Here is a 19,097-nt window from a genome sequence, read left to right on the forward strand (position 1 = left end):
ATGTTTGGTAACGCCTTTCCTCTAATCCTTAATAAAGTTCTGTTCTCATGCAGAACTCTCAAAAACAAAATGTCTCACATGACAATTGCGCGTGAGTTGTGTAAAACATGTATATGTATATAAACCTACAATCAGTGAATCTGACCAAGGCACAAGTTCAAGTGACTTATCAGAGGTCACGTGGTTCATTTAAACTCAAGTTTTTCCCCTAAAGTATTAAGCTCATTCCTTTTATTATGAGTTACCTGGCTTTTCAAGGCATGTTTGACTCTTTTCTAGAAAGAATCTTTAGGAATGAAGGGTAAAAAAAAAAAAAAAAGTATGTTCTAACAAAACTGCCATACTGTCAGGTAACAGACCTTAAATTTCAGTGTATAGTAGATTTAAGTATATGATTTTTCTATCCTACGTGGCAAACAATTCTCTAATATTATACGATCTTAAAAAATAGAATGGCATCACTTTCAGTCAGTCTTTAGTTCTGCAAGCTTCTGCAAGTTTTGTAAACTTTTAAAAAAGGAACCCTTCGCAAAAGAGTAAGGTACAAAAGCACTAACAATTCCCCCCAGAACAGCATCTTTTATGAGGTTATCCTCAATCCCCTCCCTAGCATGTCCTCAAAAGCATGGATTCAATGAAAAGGCACTAAGTGGCACATAAAGGACTTAAAACTGCATTTCCATTTTTTCCTTTAGCTTTTTCCCCCATAAAGTGCACAAAGCAGAGAGTAATAAGAAAATAGACACAGGCTTGGATCTATGTCAGCAAGGGAAAGAAATGCTTCCAAGAGAAATGGAAGTGTGTTTAAGAATTTGAAACCACAGGAAAGGTCTGCTCATTTATTGGTGCCGTGTTTCAGCTCTTCCCAGATGGTCCCAGGTCTGCGTTCCTCTGGACCTGGACCTGTGGCCATGGCAGGAGCCCAGAAAGAAGGCGCTGGCTGGGTTCTTTTTGGATCCTCTTGTTAAGATGCTACTGAGCTTTTTTATCAGCAGGTGGTCTCCCAACAACTGCATCCCTCACAGCAGCCTGAGTGGAATTACCAATGTGAGAAGTGGCCTGCAAAAGTCCATTTATTCAACATGTAAGTTAATAAAATATAGCACAGCATCAACAGAGTAAATCATTGGAGACAGACTTTCAAAAATCTCTGTCTACACTGTCGGTGTGTTATGGAAAATAAGGGAATGAAAATGCAGGGGTCGGGGAGGCTGTGGCAGCTGCCACCTCCCCAGAGTCAGTCGGCTGAGCCTCTGTTCTGTTACCAGAGTCGGGCAGGCAGCCCTCCTGGCTTTAACATAAGCTTTTAATGTAACTGATCTGTTCTTGCTACTCAAAAAAAAGGAATCAATCAGAGTCTCGAAGATCTGTAAACCTAGAGATCATGTCAATGTCAAAAACCACTGGTCTTTTGGAAGATTTAAGTAAAAGAGATGCCATCCATTAGTAGGGCTCAAAACAGAAAATTCTGTTTATAAGTTCATATTTGTCAAAGCTTGTGATTTCAGTGAAGCAAGTTAACCCTGCATGGGGGAGAAACACAGGAACTATGTCTGAAAAACATGTAGTTAAGTGTCCCATGAAGAACACAACATACGTAAGTTGCAAATTTTTTTCCATTAGGGAGCAGTTTTTAGGCAAAATGCTAGGAACAAATATGAATATCCTAAAGAAGACTAATAAAACATAAGGCCTATCAGAAAAATAAATGGCCAGGGGAAGTTTCTCATGCCTTCTTTCACTATGAAACTCTTCCAAATGGAGGTATGTTACAATAAAAGCACAAATATCTGTCCGTTATCAGCCCTCAGCCTCCTCAGGTGGCACCACTTACCTGCTCCAACACGTACGCTGCGCCAGAATCAATAGCACCGCCCAGCTCACGATACTGACCGGAGTACCTGATGTACCCCCAGGTGAGAAGCGCTATTAACAGCAGCCCAACCATACAGTTGAACAGCTGGGCCACCACCTCAAGCCCAATAAAGCCAGTGAGGCCTGAGGCTATGTACAAAGCCGCGATGCCCGTGAAGAGCACTGCGGGTGTTCGGAAGGTGCTGAAGACGTTCTTGCTACCGTTGTGCTTGCAGAAGTTCTCATAGAGTTCCCTGATCTCCTCCTCCAGCTCCTGCTGGTAACGAAGGCTAAAATCCTTCCCACCCATCTTCTTGGTCTTCTTAAAATGGTCCAGAGCAAGTTGTCTGAATTCACAATGCTTCTCCTCTAGAATGTCTGGAGACAAATAAGGTTTCTCTCCCCCACAAACCTAAAAAGAATAAAGACACAATGTGTTGACGATCCCTTCAAAAACAAGTGTCAAATAAAACAAGTGAAGTGGGAGAGGTATGGCTCAGTGGTACAGTGTGTGCCTAGCATGCACAAGGTCCTGGGTTCAATCCTCAGTACCTCCATTTAAAAAATAAATAAATAAATAAAAACCTAATTACCCTCCCCCCACCAAAAAAAATTATTTGAATTGAAAACACTGAAAAGCTTAGACTATTTAACTTTAAAATGATGACCAAGAACAATAAAGGTCTGGGTTCAAGTCCTCTGAAGAGCACACTTGGTAACCACGGTGCTATTGATCAGCGAGCAGAGGGACAGTGTGAGAAAGCCTTGCTCAGAAAGGGTGATAATGAAAAGGCCCCAATGACCAGGATGACCTGAATACAGCTTTGTTGCCTCATCGTCATAAGATACATTAAACAGGATCAAGTTTGGACTTTAGAAGTCAGCAACAATGCCCAGATGATAGCTGTTTCAGAACAAGACATCTGCCCAACATACCTCTTCCATGTTGTTATAATAAATGTCCTTGGCAGAGGCTGCAGCTGCTAAATTGTTGGCTTCAGCCGTGGCCTTTTAAGAAAAGAAAGCATGAACTATAAATCCTTCCTCTTTTAACATTCTTCCTCAAAAAGCCAAGTAAAATTCTTCTCTCACCCTATTCCCCGTTCCTCCTTCCTTATTCTTCTGCTATTTTTTAGGTTTCCATATAGCCTAATTTATGAAATAAAACACCCCCTTTCTGTCAAACTTTCTGCAAAAAAAATGCTCTTATACATAAGAATCTTTATCATAAAGTTAAACCTCTGAAAATATTTCCTTTGCTTCAATTTTAAATAAAAAAATAGATGTAACTCAGAAAGGAAAGGAAAAATTTTATCTTTACAACATCAATTCCAAGCTCCAGCTTCCATTGTGAAAATGTTTTGCTACTAAAGAAATAAACACTTGGCAATAAATGGGCTTATCTTCAGTTCATGAAAGTCAGAAATTACATGTTTTAACAAAATGACATCTTGAAAACATCAAAATGTTGAAAATAAAAAACCTGATCAGTAAATAGTAAATGGGCGCGTCAGGATATGTCCTATTAAAGCAGACAGCAGGCAACAGGAAAAGGGCTCATCTAACAGGACTGGGTGCATCTAACCTGGGTGCGTGTTTCCACAGCGTGTTTGGGAAGAAGACCGGGCCCAGCGAGGGGCCTTTCTAACTGCACGACCGCGAGTACAGACAAGGAAACTGGAAGGGAGTCACACTGCTGGAAAATGTGTGTGTGCTAAACATGAAAGGACCTCAGCATAATGAAAAGGGGGAGCAACAGCACTCTCTTCTTAAAGGGCTCTCCTTCCTGTATGCAGGTCAACCCAACAATCAAAGGATGTCATTTGGAATGCCAAAGAACTGCTTACCTGCAGCATGGATTTGGGGTGAGGCAGGTCTTCTCCTTGGTAAATTTTAATATATGCCTTAGAATATAAAAATAAGAACACTTACGAAAAATGTCATTCAGTCATATTTAATTGTACTTTAAACAGTGACCATACAACTGCATTTTCCTAAAGACCTAGATCAACACCCAGGAATTAGCAAAAACACAGCACACCTTTGAGTGCATGTTAGCATTTTAGTTAACTAAAAATGTTCTCAAAGCAGCACGAGCCTACCAAGGCTAGGATTCCCACCAGGCTCCCCATGCACACTGGCCTCACCACTACCTGTGGGCAGAGTGACCATCCGCCTTGAGGTAGTCGTGTCTCATCTAGGTGCCGTCTCCTCCTACTCACAGCAACTTCCTAACCACCTCCTGTCCACACCATCTTCCTTGAGGAACAATCTTCCTTTAGCCACAGTAATTACTCCTCTAAGAGAGTGCAAAGAACATCCATTTGGTTCTTAGACTGATACTGCCACCCAGTGGCCCATTTCTGGAAGGACACTGGAGTCTCTGAAAATGCCTCTCACAGAGATCTCCCCCATGAAACTTTCCCTAAAACATTGAAAACATTTGAAACTTTTCCCTAAAACACTTAAAATATTTGAAACCACGTTAGTTTATAACCTACATCAGTTCTGCCAAAAGTCAAACATTTTAATAATTAAAACCCATATTTACCTTAAAATACTCCAATAGCCCCCGACAGGTGACTTTTGAACCATTGATCTCCTTTTCCATTAAGTTAGCTGGGTTTAATACATATGGTATCAGTGTCTGTAACTGCTCTTTGAATTCACTGGCAATATCTGTTCAGAGGATCAAGAGGAAGGAAATAAGCCAAACACATGTATTCAACCAAAGGGAGCATGAACACAATCTTCACAGTCTATCAAGTACTTTTAACATTTGCAAGCTGAAAGAGAGGGGAGGGGGGCCCCAGCCTGGGTGTCTGGCACTCTCCAGCAATGATCAGGTTGCTGATGGACTGACTCTCTGTTCTCACTCACCTTTACTGTCTCCTTCCCTTCTGCAGTATTAAGTCCTCTCTAGTCCAGAATAGAATATGCAGAATATCTCTACCCTGGTTTCCATCCTGGAAGATTCAGCTCACTCCCTAGCCTTTCAAGAAATCTTACTTTTTAAAAAATTTCATTAACAAGGTCTTCAAAAACAAAAAACAACAACAAAAAAACCAAACCAATGATCAACCCTTCAGGTTCTCCCAAGCCAGGTCCTGGCTGCACCCACACACACACCCTTAAATCCATTAGAAATCACTGTTTCCCCATTTGCCCTATTTTCGTTCATATGTTAATGTTAAAAGAAGTAGAAGCACCTGTACATGATACTTATTTTCTATCATCTCCTCGGGGAGGCCCAGAGGGAAGAGACCACCACCTCAGGGAAGGAACAGCTTCTCCTCAGCGTCTGTGAAGTTCCCACAGAGGGTTCTGGAGAGTCATTAAACAGAGCTCTTTCCTCAAAGTGAGAACTAGCTGGAACTATGAAAATGCGCGGAATCTGATTTAGATGATCTAACATCTTCCTAGGTTCCCAACTAATTCAAACTATCAACTGAAAAGAAAATGGATAGGAACCCACATCAAGGGAGGAACTCTTCAACACTCCATCACCCTAACTTACAAACTGGGACATTCTTATTTATTCATTCAACAGTTTTGAGTACCTTGCTGTGGCAGGCATCGTTGTAAGAGTTGGGGACAGAGCAGTGAATAAAACAAAAGCACTTTCTAAATTTTTTCAATTACAAATACCATAAAAATCTCTGTAGAAAAAACGTCAGGTTACTTTTATTTCCTTAGATTATTTCCTCAGGTTATACAGTCGTCTATGAGGAATTACTAGATTTGTGACATCAATGTAGACACTCAAAACTATTTTAAAAAAAACCCACCATACTTTAGCCCACCATCAGATAATCATAATTAACATTTAAAACATGCTCCTTTCTTTTTAAGGCTCTTAACTATTGCTATAGAAGACTGTACCAAGTTACACTCTACCATCAACGTATAAGGCTTGTTTACTACTCTGAACACACCTGAGATTTTTACTGTTTATAAAACCTTTACTGACCTGATTGGTTTAAAAAAATAGTATCTTGGGACTTCTGCTTCACACAATACTGTTGACTGGGAGAATGTGAAGGGATCTTCTTCCTAACAAGATCCTGCCCAAACTATATTCCATTACATTGTAGACTTGGAAGGAAAAGAGCTGCAAGGGGCTGAACAGGCGGCAAGAAACCAGGACACTGAGCTCCAAGTACACGTGAAGCTGTGGCTCATGTGAGGCCATTCACTGAGATGCTGCGATGAGGTGACCAAACACTGGACAAAATTAACTCCTAAAAGAAGCTGGATCATGAAATGCGACTGGAACTGTCCCAGACTGGTTAGCCCCTAGCCTCCCCAAAGGAGCAAACACAGAGCTTCTCTGGAGGAAAAAAGGGATCTGAATAATGTACCAAAGAGCAGCACAGAGGGACCTGAAGATGGGAAATAAGGAAGAAAAAGTAAGATGAAGAAGATAGACTGAGATTTAACACACAACTGAAGTCCTGGAAGATGAACGGGAGTGAATCAGAGGCAATAAGAGAAGGGATAATGGCCAAGAATTCTCTAGAACTGATGAAATACATGAATCCACAGCTTCAGAAACCGCAGCTTATCACAAGCAGGTTAAACAGAAAGAAATATATGCGTAACAGTAACAGCAAAACTGTAACACAGCAAAGACCTTCTGAAAGAAGAAAAATGTTCCCAGAAGGAAGGTTTGCAGTACAAGAAGGTGAGCAAAGAAATTTTAAAAACATGTAAGAAAAGCTAAGCAACTATCATCTTATATAATAATGACAGTTAACTGCTGAGGTGAAAAGGAAGGCAGAATTAGAATGCTAGTTGAGAGGAAGGTAATCAGAATTAAACTGCTCTAAAGCTCTGCAAGGAGAGTAAATTATTTATGTACATTTTACATAAGTATGCATGGTAAAATTTCAAGGATAACAACCAAAGATTTTTATAAAGGGTATAACTTCCATATTGGTGGGGGAGGAATGGAATAAGAAAACAAACACAATTTTTCAAAAAGACAAATGGGAGGGAACATAGAAACAGTAAGACTGATAGAAAGCAAAAGGCAAGACAGCTTCTAAAACCAAGTATTTCAGGAACCAGAAAATGGACTAAACACACCAATGAAAAAAAGAGGCTGTCAAACTGAAATTTTTTAAACTCCACATACAAGCTGCTTAAAAAAGACACACCTAAAACATACAGTCACAGCAAGGCTGAACATAACAGGAAAAATACACAAATACGAAGGAAAACAAAGCTGGGATAGCCATATTAATAAAGACTTAGAATGCTTAAACAATTATAAAAACGGTACTAGGGATGGAGAGGGTTATACTGCCTCAAATCACCAGAAAGGTTGTAACAATTCTAAACTTTACTAAGATGGCCTCAAAATGTATGAGAGAACAACAGGGAGCACTGACAAAAGGAAGATCAATACCCACCTGTTACTGATCTAAAGGAGACAAAAATTAGTGAAGATGAAGAAAATGACATGAATGACAAGTATGATTTAGAGACACAGATGAACCCTACACCCCAAGTTTAAACAAAATTCTCACTGTGCCGAAGCACATATGGAACATGTACAGAAGGTCTAGGTCATAAAATACATATCAGCAAATCTTTAAGAATCAGCACCCCAGGACTCATGCACTACCAGCACACTTGATAAAATGTGTCAATAAACGCATCATCAAACATTTAAGCATCAGAGAATTAAAGTTTTTTAATTCTCATACATTTGGAAGTTAAAAATCATACTTCTAATTAACATATGGGTCAAAGAAGAAATCAGAAAAGAAATTAAATACTATTTACAAGTGAAAGATAATGAAAATGCCACCTAGCACGACAGGCTGAAGTGCACTGAGAGAAATTTACAGCCTTAAAATCCTCTGTTAGAAAAGAAAACCAAATACCTAAGTATTAAAACTGAAGAAAATGAGTTTATCAAAAGCTTCCCACTAAAATCTGGGACAAGACAAGGAAGCCCACTATCACCACTCCTATTCAATATAGTCCTGGAAGTCCTAGCCACAGCAATCAGGCAAGAGAAAGAAATAAAAGGGATCCAAATTGGAAAAGAAGAGGTAAAAGTGTCATTATATGCCAATGACATGTTACTATATATAGAAAACCCTAAAAGGTCCACAAAAAAGCTACTAGAGCTGATCGAAGAATTCAGCAAGGTAGCAGGTTACAAAATTAATGTTCAAAAATCAGTTGCCTTTCTTTACACTAACGATAAATCAACAGAAAAAGAAAGTAAAGAAACAATCCCCTTTAAAATAGCACCCAAAGTAATAAAATATCTGGGAATAAATCTAACCAAGGAGGCGAAAGAATTATACACAGAAAACTATAAACCATTGATGAAGGAAATTAAAGAAGACTTTAAAAAATGGAAAGATATTCCATGCTCTTGGATTGGAAGAATCAATATTGTTAAAATGGTCACATTGCCCAAGGCAATCTACAGATTTAATGCAATCCCTATCCAATTACCCAGGACATATTTCACAGAACTAGAACAAATCATAATAAAATTTATATGGAACCATCAAAGACCTAGAATTGCTAAAGCATTACTGAAGAGAAAGAAAGAGGCTGGAGGAATAACTCTCCCAGACTTCAGACAATACTATAGAGCTACAGTCATCAAGACAGCATGGTATTGGTACCAAAACAGACATATAGACCAATGGAACAGAATAGAGAGCCCAGAAATGAACCCACAAACTTTTGGTCAACTCATCTTCGACAAAGGAGGCAAGAATATACAATGGAATAAAGACAGTCTCTTCAGCAAATGGTGTTGGAAAACTGGACAGCAGCATGTAAAACAATGAAGCTAGAACACACCCTTACACCATATACAAAAATCAACTCAAAATGGATTAAAGACTTAAACATAAGACAAGATACAATAAACCTCCTAGAGGAAAACATAGGCAAAACATTATCTGACATACATTTCAAAAATGTTCTCCTAGAAGAAATAAAAGCAAGAATAAATAAATGGGACCTAATGAAACTTACAAGCTTCTGCAGAGCAAAGGAAATCAGAAATAAAACAAGAAGAAAACCTACGGAATGGGAGAAAATTTTTGCAAGTGAAACCGACAAAGGCTTGATCTCCAAAATATATAAGCAGCTCATATGACTCAATAAGAAAAAAATAAACAACCCAATCCAAAAATGGGCAGAAGACCTAAACAAGCAATTCTCCAAGGAAGACATACAAATGATCAAAAAGCACATGAAAAAATGTTCAATATCACTAATTATCAGAGAAATGCAAATCAAAACTACAATGAGGTATCACCTCACACCAGTCAGAATGGCTGTCATTCAAAAATCCAAAAATGACAAATGCTGGAGAGGCTGTGGAGAAAGGGGAACCCTCCTACACTGCTGGTGGGAATGCAGTTTGGTGCAGCCACTATGGAAAACAGTTGGAGATTCCTCAAAAGACTAGGAATAGACTTACCATATGACCCAGGAATCCCACTCCTGGGCTTGTACCCAGAAGGAAATCTACTTCAGGATGACACCTGCACCCCAATGTTCATAGCAGCACTATTTGCAATAGCCAAAACATGGAAACAGCCTAAATGTCCATCAACAGGTGACTGGGTAAAGAAGATGTGGTATATTTATACAATGGAATACTACTCAGCCATAAAAACCGACAACATAATGCCATTTGTAGCAACATGGATGCGCCTAGAGAATGTCATTCTAAGTGAAGTAAGCCAGAAAGAGAAAGAAAAATACCATATGAGATCGCTCATATGTGGAATCTAAAAAACAAAAACAAACAAACAAAAACAAAGCATAAATACAGGACAGAAATAGACTCATGGACAGAGAATACAGACTTGTGGTTACGGGGCGGGGGTAGAGGGTGGGAAAGGATAGACTGGGATTTCAAAATTGTAGAATAGATAAACAAGATTACACTGTATAGCACAGGGAAATATACACAAAATGTTATGATAAATCAGAGAAAAAAATGTGACAATGAGTGTGTACATGTCCATGAATGACTGAAAAATTGTGCTGAACACTGGAATTTGACACAACACTGTAAAGTGATTATGAATCAATAAAAAATGTAAAAAAAAAAAAAAGAGTTTAACTGAACCAACAGTAAAATATTCACACACAGACAGACAGACCTAAGGAGTTTTAGAGGTTTCTTTTAAACACTTCAGTGTGATGTGAACTCTTCCAGAAAACAGGGTGAACTACTTACATTCTGTAGGACCAGAATACCAACACCAGATAATGGCATGTGAGACCAGAAAATTACAGACCAAGCTTACTCGTATACTTAGATACCAAAATTCCATATAAATTATTAGCAAATCAAATCCAGTGACAGATATTTATTTTAAAAAGAAAGAAAAAAAGGTTATCAGGACCCATTTATCCCAGAAATGCAAAGGTAGTTTAGCATTAGAACAAATCTGCATCGTTCATCACATTAACAGAGTGAAGCAGCAAAACCAAATGCTCATTTCAACAGATGCACAAGAACATTTGACAAAATACAATAATAACACGCAATTTAAAATATATTTTTGGTGAAGTAGAAACGGAAGGGAACTTCCTTAATCTAAAAAGGATACATACTAAAAACCTGTTGCAAACATAATTAATGGTAAAATGTTAGAAGCAGTCCTTTTAAAATCAGGACCAAGATATAAAGATGTCTATTGTCATTGCTTCCATTCAGCATTATACTGGAATCCTAGACCTACAAGTCAAGAACAAAATTTTAGAATATAAAATTTGAGGTCCTTCCCAGGTTGCCTGGGACTGGGGAGATGTGAATCAATTAATTAATCAATTAATTTCATTTAATAATTAAATGAAAAAAATATATATATATATTACTTGACGTGGAAAAAAGCAAAAACTCCATCCTTCATAAGTGACATAGACAACACCTAACATTTACAGCTGTATTATTGGAAATAATGAGAGTTTAGCAAGATGGCTGTACACATAAAATAGAGAATACCTACCCACTATCATGAATACATGCCAATTCCCCTCAGACCAATTTATGGATCCTCTGTGGTTCCAATCAAAAGCCAAACAGGGACATTACTAAACTTAATAAGCTGATTCCAAAAATTACACAGAAGAGCAAAGAATAAAGCATAATTAAGACACTCCTGAAGACTAAGGGTAAAAAAGGGAGGGAACTGTTCTACCAGATAGCAACTCTTATTATAAAATAATAATTATGATCATGTAGTAATGGCACAGAACTAAACAAAATGACCAGAGGAACAGAATAAAAAGGCTAGAATCTGACCCATGCAGAAATAAGTTTTTTTTAAAACATAACAAATTGCAAATAACAGAAAAAGAGTATTCAATAAATGATGTCAAAAGTATGGATATCTATGTACAAAAATAGAAAACAGATCTCTATCCCACACATACACGAAAATTAATTCCCAGTGGACGAAACACAAATCTAAAAGACAAAATTTAAGTGTTTGTATGCATGTGTGTGTCCGTAGAGAAAGGAAAAGATTTTCTAAAACAAGACTTAAAAAAAGCACTACATATCATATAGCACAGGGAACAATAGTAATCTATAATGAAAAAGCATATGAAAATGAATATATGTATGCTATATATGACTGAAACATGATGCTTTACACCAGAAATTGACAGAACATTGTAAACTGACTATACTTCAACAAAAAAAGGAAAAATAAAAATGTAATAAAAAAGCACTGTATAAAATCAAAGGTAAATGAATTCCACCACATTAATACTAAAGCACTCATTGAAAAGAAGCACTATTAAAGAAAAAAAGACAAGACACAGGATGGGAGCACATGTCTGCAACACATAACCAATGAAGGTTCATATCTTAAAATAAGACATTTAGAATCTTTACATTGACAACCCAATTGAAAACTGGACAAGAAGAATTTCAGAGGAAGAAAAACGTTAACAGAAGTAAATACATGAAAAGACATTTAATCCCATTGGTAATCAGGGAAATGCAATTTAAGATCACAATGACATACCATTTTATATCACTAATTTAGCAAAATGAAGATGTCTGATAACATCAAGTGTTGCCAAGAATATGGATCAATGGGCATTTTCATACACAGATGGAGTATAAATAGGAACAAGTACTTTGGAAAACAATTTGGCATTGTCTACTAAAGGTGAAAATACACATATTCCAATATCCAGCAATCCCACTTCTAAGCACATACCTTGGGAAACTCCCATAGAGCCACTTATACAAGAATGTTCAAGAAAAAGAAAAAAAAATGTTCGTAGTAGCACTGTTCATAATAGCAAAAAACTGGAGACACCCAAATTTCCTTTAAAAATATATTGTTATATACACAGAAGGCAACATTATACTACAATGAAACTGAATGCACTGTAACTACATGCAATGCTACAGATAACCTTAAAAATAAAACACTCCATGAAAATTCAAGTTGGCCACATACTACATTTTTATAAAGTTCAAAAGTAAAGAAACTTAGCAGTAGACTGTAAAGTGAATCAAACACAAGCAATAACTTTTTTTTTAATTCAAGGACAGAAAAAGCAAAATTCAGAACAGTGGTTATTTCTGTGGCAAGACAGGGACAAGGAAAAAGCACACAGGTATAGAAAACAGTACTGGTAATGTTCTAAATAAGGGTTTGGCAAACTATAGCCCTTGGGCCAAATACAGCCTGCTAACTATCTGTAAATAAAGTTTTATTGAAACTCAACCATGAACATTCAGTTATACAATTGTCTACGGCTGCTTTCTTGCTACAACAGCAGAGCTGAGTAGTTGCATGACTGACAAAAACTAAAATACTTACTATCTAGTCCATTATGGAAAAAGTTTGCCAATTCTAGTTCTAGATAGTAAGTTGGGTAGTGGGTTGATGATGTTCATACAGTATGTTTTATACCTTACATGTATACATTATGTGTATTATTTCTTATATGTAATACTTTTGCATTCTTTTGGATATCTAATAGCATATTTAAAAATTTAATGGCAGCTCATTATTTTAATTTGCTTTTATTTTTTTTATCACTAGTCAGACCAAATTTTCTCTGTATTTGTTCTTCAGCTGATTTCCTTTTCCACGATCTACTAGGGGTGTTTATCTTAGAATACAGTCACTCTTCAGCAAGTAAATAAATACACTATCCTTACATGTACTATGAGAACTGAAATATTTTCTCCAGTTTGTTTGCCATTTTTAAAATATGTATAAGATTAATTATTATGTATTCAAACTTATAGCACTTTTCCTTGATAATTTCTTTTATTCCTTCTAAAGAGTCCTTCCCCAATTCCAGAGGTTTAATAAAATTAACTTTTTCCCCATGCTTTAAATTATGTAATTTGAATTTATTTATGGCTTATAAGTTGAAATCTTTGTGAGATTTTTCTCTAAATAGTAACATGTACTTCTAATCTCCACTGATCCCCATCCCATCTTAAATAACTGATCAAGCATAAGATCTCAAGATATTAAAAAACAATTTAAGTTTTTAAATCTGTCCTACCTAAGTAAATGGGTAACATTCTAAATCTAAATAGTCTTAATTCTATAGTCTCCTCAGGATGGCGCCAAAGTATGGACTATATCAACTTTAAAAAGGGATTAATCCCCACATTGATTAATGGCTTTAAATATGATAAAGGTGACATTTCAACCTGTGGGGGAAAGTCGGACTATTCAATAAACACTGCTGAGACAAATGGGTAGCCATTTGGAAAATAAGCTGGATCCAAATTGGATTGTAAGTTATAAAGTGAAAAATGGAACCACAAAATTTTAATTAAAAAAGTGGGACAAATTCTTTACAACCCTGGAGTGAAAAAAATAAAATAAAATAGCATATATAATATGCTATTCTGTGTATATTTACATTTGCTTTGCATATATTTAAAGAAACTCTAGAAGTCTACAAAAATGGAAAAGAGACTTTTCACTGAATACTTTTTAATCCTTCTTGGGATTTTAAACATGTAAATGCATTTACCTATTCCAAAAAAAAATTTTTTTTATGGTTTCAACGTTCATCACACTGAGAGCTTCAAAAATATTTCACATAAGGAAGTAGCAGGATCTAGATACTACAGATTATTAGTATCCTTGGTTTTACCCAGATTTAACGACCTTCAGCTATTAGTTTTTCTGGGAAGGCTGAACCAAAACATGAGTTTTAGACAGAGTAGACAAGAACCATCTCATGACTGAGACAATCTCAGTATTTCATCTCATGGAGTCAAAGAAGACTGCTGCCTACAAACTCTTCTGTTTAATTTCTAGCTAAACAACTCAGTAGTCACTGTATTAGTTCTCTCTGCTCCAGTAAAAAGACAGTTTTCTTTATGGTAATGACACAATCATCCTGTGTCTGATGAAAAGGGGTCTCAAAAATGAGCTAATCTCCAAGCTAACTACTGCAGAAAGCAGCAGCTTAGCACTAATTATACCAAAACTAAGGTTGTGTTTAGCAGGTGTTCACCTCTGAATAAATGGTCATCCTTTTAAAAAATAAAATAAAATCATTAAAACCACCCCTGAAGTATGTAGGGGAACACCTGCAGAAATAGCTTCAGAATGCAGTTTCTTACTAAATTTAAATGTTCTATAGAAAATACATGAAGGTCCTTTTATGGATTAACCCTGAACATACTCAGGTAATGTCATCTTGTCCAGGTTATAAGGAGCAGGGCTGCAGGATCTCAACCAAGTCATTGCGTAAGTGTATACTTGAGAAAATACCATGTCTAGGTATTTTTTTGAACTCTGAGAAATGTATCAGCTCTACTTACAGGTCCCCCACAATAATGTTTACACGGTTCTCAATCAAGCACTTGCCAAATATTCACAAACCCCCTTCTATTTGCAATGTAGCATCCAGTTTACTTTTCACTCAAAACTCTTAAATATGTTGTTTAAAAGATTCCCTAAAATTACAAAATATCCATCTCCAAAGCTAAAAAGTACATAAACCTGTGCAGAACAAGAATTCATGAACAATTCTCCTAATAACTGTATTTCCCTAAATAGATACACAAGGGCAAACTATTAACATAATTTTAAAGTGAAACAAAAAAGGAAATTTTCATTTTTCAAATCTTTCCTTTTAAAAATAGCCTCATAAATATATTTTTTTTAATTGTTTCACTTTTGGGGGGGATTAGGTTTTTATTTATTTATTTATTTATTTTAATGGAAGTGCTAGGAATTGAACCTAGGACCTCATGCACACTAAGCATGTGCTCTACCACTGAGCTATACCCTCCCCTCTTAAATATGTATTTTTAAATAATTAGGATCATACAGTATATGCCACTTTGCAATCCTTTTACATTTAATAACATATCATGGACATCTTTCTATGTTAGAGCCATGGACATCTTTCTATGATAGAGCCATCTATCTATCTTATCTTTTTAAATGACTTCTTTTTATTCCTTTGTGCAGATTACCGTAATTTAACCAATTCCTCAAAAACATACATTTGGGTTGTTTCTAATTATTCGCTATTACAATAATGTCACAGCAGTATCCTTGTCCACATAGTTTTACCTACTTATATATGGATAATTCCTTAGCATAATTTCCTAAAAGTAAAATCCTAGATCAAAAGATGTGAACATTTTAAAATTTCATACTAATACATAAAGACCACACAAATGTGTACCAATACATTTGCACTTCCTTGATTGCTGTTATGCTACACATACATATTTTCATGAATATATACTGACCATTTGTAGTGTTTCCTTTGGGACTTGCTTTTGCATGGAGCAGCAGCAGATTTTAACCCTACAAATGTGTTTTACAGTTCAATCACAGATGAGAGAAGCAGACAGCACATAATTATGAGATTAAAGGTTGCCTATACAGAGCTTGTTCCCTATTTTATAAATACAATAAATATGAAACTTAACACACATCTTTAGTAATAAGCCATTCATATCTGTAAATATGTGTACTGGGTTGAATAGTGTCCCCTAATCCTCACTCCAAAATGCACATCCACCTAGAATCTCAAAATGTGATCTATTTAAAAATAGTCTTTACAGATGTAACCAGTTGAGACCATACTGGATTAGGGTGGGACCTAAATTCAAAGAGTAATGTCCTTTTAAGAGTGAACACACAGAGAAGGTGGCCATGTGACCTTGGAGACAGACTAAGTGATGAAACTAAATGCCAAGGATTGCCAGCAACCACCATGAGAGAAGCACAGGACAGATTCCCCCCTCAGCACCTCTAGAAGGAACCCACCCTGCCAACATTGTGATGTCAGAATTCTGGTCACCTGAACTGTTAAGGAATAAACTTTTTTCTGCCATCCAGTTTGTGGCACTTTGTTACAGCAGCCCTAGGAAATTAATACAATACACATACCCAAAAGTGATACAAATTTCAAAAGTCAGGGTTATAGAACTTTAAAAAGCTCTTCCTATTTTCTCGAATAACATGATAAAAATGAATTTTAAAACAGGATGTTCTGAAATATTTAAATGTTCAGTTATATGGAAGAATGTCATTTTGTATAGTTACGCCCGATAACCTAAGAAAGGAAGCAGTCTCTCTAACCCATCTCCTCCTCTACATCCTCAGTAAAGATTTCCACTGGACACCTTCCCTACCAGTGATGAATGAACCTGAGTTTAGGTTTGGTAAAAGTATGTCTAATGATGGAGCGTTATTAACTCTAAAAACATCACCTACACACTCAACTTCCTCTCCACTCAGGAAAGTCACTTGAAACTGCATTAGTTTTAGCACCAGTGTTGCCTGAACAGATGTCTCTCCAAAGCCAGGCCCCGACCTTGAATTTCTGAATTGCCAACAATTGCCAACAGCCTTCTAAGGCTGTATAAACTTCCTGCTCTGGAAAGCGGTCAATCACATAAAAATGTCATACAAGTGACAAACAGAAAATAAAGGTGAAGTCTCTCAAACTCAGTTTCTTGTGCAATATTAAGACCAGCTGGAATGTAAATCTTAAGTTGAATAAATATATTAACTTTCTTGAGTCAACTGAGTCAAATTGAAAATGATGCATTTTATCTTTAATGTGAGGCTATAAAAATTTTCCACTGCGAAAGGAAAATTCTAATAACTGAACAGTATATCTCCTCTAAATGATTTCCTCGATATAACAGAACTTTTATTTCAGCACAGTATGGCTTTGAGGCAAAAAGGATCTGGATGTGAATCTCCGCCATACTACTTACTAGCTGAGTAGTTTGAGCAAGTTATTTAACTTTCCTTAGCCAGTTTCTGTCTTTCTGTTTCTTCCCCCCAGTTTCTTCATTTTTAAGATAAAGGAAATAATATCAGCTTCATGGAATTACTGGGAACGTTGAGTATAAATGTAACTAGCATAGCATTGGTGCTACGGTCTGAATGTTTGTGTTCCCCCCAAAACTCGTATGTTGAAATCCTAACCCCTGAAGATGATGGTAGCAGTAGGGGGTGATTCAGTCATGAGGGTGAAGCCCTCAACAACAGGATCAGTGCCCTGATGAAAGACACCCCACAGAGCTCCCCAGCCCCTTCCACCTTGTGAGGATACAACCAGAAGTCTTGAGACCAGAAAGAGAACCCCCACACAACCACCTCGGACTTCCAGACTCCAGCACTGTGAGAAACAAACTTCTGTTGTTTATGAACTACCCAGTCTACGGCATCTTGTTATGGCAGCTGGAAGACCCTGACATTTGGGAACACAGCAGGGCCTCTAAAAATGAAACGGCAGCTATTATTATCTCTCCTTTACTGGGAACCTAAGAAGCTCAGGTACGTTTATAAATAAAAGTGTTTAGTTTAACACGTGTAAATTGAGGACCAGCCATTAAATGACTCAAGGTCTCAGTGAATAAAGAAGAAAAATAAGATAATGGAACCCCAGAGTCCCACCTCTGATTTCCCTAAGCTACCATCTAGTCAGCACTTGCTGACAGTAACACATGACCCGGCACGAGGTTTTGCTATAATCACAATTAAGATGAAAACTACAGCCACACTAGGGATCATGCTACCTTTGTTTGGGAATTTAATTTTACTTCATAAATATGAGCTGACTAATGCTAAATCCTCCTTTATTGAGTACTTTTATCTCTTGTAAACCAATCATAACCACTCTCCTAAAAAGAGCGTTAATGGGTATTACACCACAATCATTTCAAATGGAGAAACTAAATCAGTTTTATAGCTAAGACAGGAGCAAAAACTGAACTAGACTCTAAATACTATTCTTTCTAAAGAGAGAACACACTATTTCTCTTAAGCATTCACTATTCATAATTGATATTTTCTAATCACTATTTAATTCCAAAGATAAAATCATATGTATAAAATAACATCATCTGTAACACACCTTTCAGTTTCCCATCAAACTCAGGGCTTGTGGCCACCTGCAGTCCTGGATGTGGTAAGAGAAAACAGGTGACACTGGAGAAACATGAGTGAATGTGATTTCGGACATTCTGAATTTCTTCATGTTGATGTTCTTTCACCTGCCAACAAAGGCCAACGATTTACAAAAGTGCATTTGTTTCTCTTCACCAGTAACCACTGGTATGGGACAAAGGAAGTAAGACTTCACAATTCTAATGGATCACAGTTCTTGTCCAATGAGAAAACCCAGAACCTGAAGAAGCAGTAAGTGCATACATTTGATTAACTATGGCTTGGCTCCTATGGCTACCAAAGAACAGGTACTAAAGAGTTTCTTTTAAAAAGTATTGTGCAAGACTTAGGAAGAACAAAGGAAGGTTTGTGGGCACAAAGTAGGATCTAACCAGTAAGCAGTATTGACAAAGGACTTCTGTGTTTTAATTTTGGAGAACAGGCTAAGCCTGATTATATCCACACGAAAAGCAAATAAAAATTCGAATAAGAACAACAGAACTAAAGCTCTGAATGTGACATTCTAAAGAAGCACACAGACCCTCATATAAAATGTGAAACAGAAATTGTAACCAAAGCTTTGGGCTTTTGCCCAGGGTTCTTCTCTAATCCCTGTGTGTTATATACTCAGGTTTTCTAATATTACTATGAATAATATTAGTGTGTGCTAATATTCCCAAGTGTTTAACACACTTAATTTAATTTTCCATAATCTGCTTTAAATACAACAGCTAAAGGCAAATACGAAAGTTATCACGGGGGAGGGGATAGCTCAGTGGTAGAATGCGTGCTTAGCATGCACAGGTCCTGGGTTCAATCCCC

The 19,097-nt window shown here is 36.8% G+C and overlaps 1 protein-coding gene across 2 annotated transcripts in view; it reads right to left on the minus strand.

Moving 5' to 3' along the window:
• Positions 1–825: 825 nt before the first annotated feature.
• ATL3 (atlastin GTPase 3) overlaps positions 826–19,097 on the minus strand; it is a 42,152-nt gene continuing 23,880 nt past the window's right edge. For both annotated transcript variants that reach the window (XM_072970173.1, XM_006216627.4), the window contains exons 8-13: positions 18,244–18,382; positions 4,406–4,533; positions 3,702–3,758; positions 2,791–2,862; positions 1,835–2,266; positions 826–1,059 (exon numbers count right to left, since the gene is read on the minus strand). In XM_072970173.1, the coding sequence (XP_072826274.1) occupies positions 973–1,059; positions 1,835–2,266; positions 2,791–2,862; positions 3,702–3,758; positions 4,406–4,533; positions 18,244–18,382 (915 nt within the window). In that variant the 3' untranslated portion in view covers positions 826–972. The remainder of the gene's footprint in view (positions 1,060–1,834; positions 2,267–2,790; positions 2,863–3,701; positions 3,759–4,405; positions 4,534–18,243; positions 18,383–19,097) is intronic.

Source organism: Vicugna pacos, chromosome 10 (assembly GCF_048564905.1).
Source record: "Vicugna pacos chromosome 10, VicPac4, whole genome shotgun sequence".
In the NCBI taxonomy this organism is placed as follows: Eukaryota; Metazoa; Chordata; class Mammalia; order Artiodactyla; family Camelidae; genus Vicugna; species Vicugna pacos.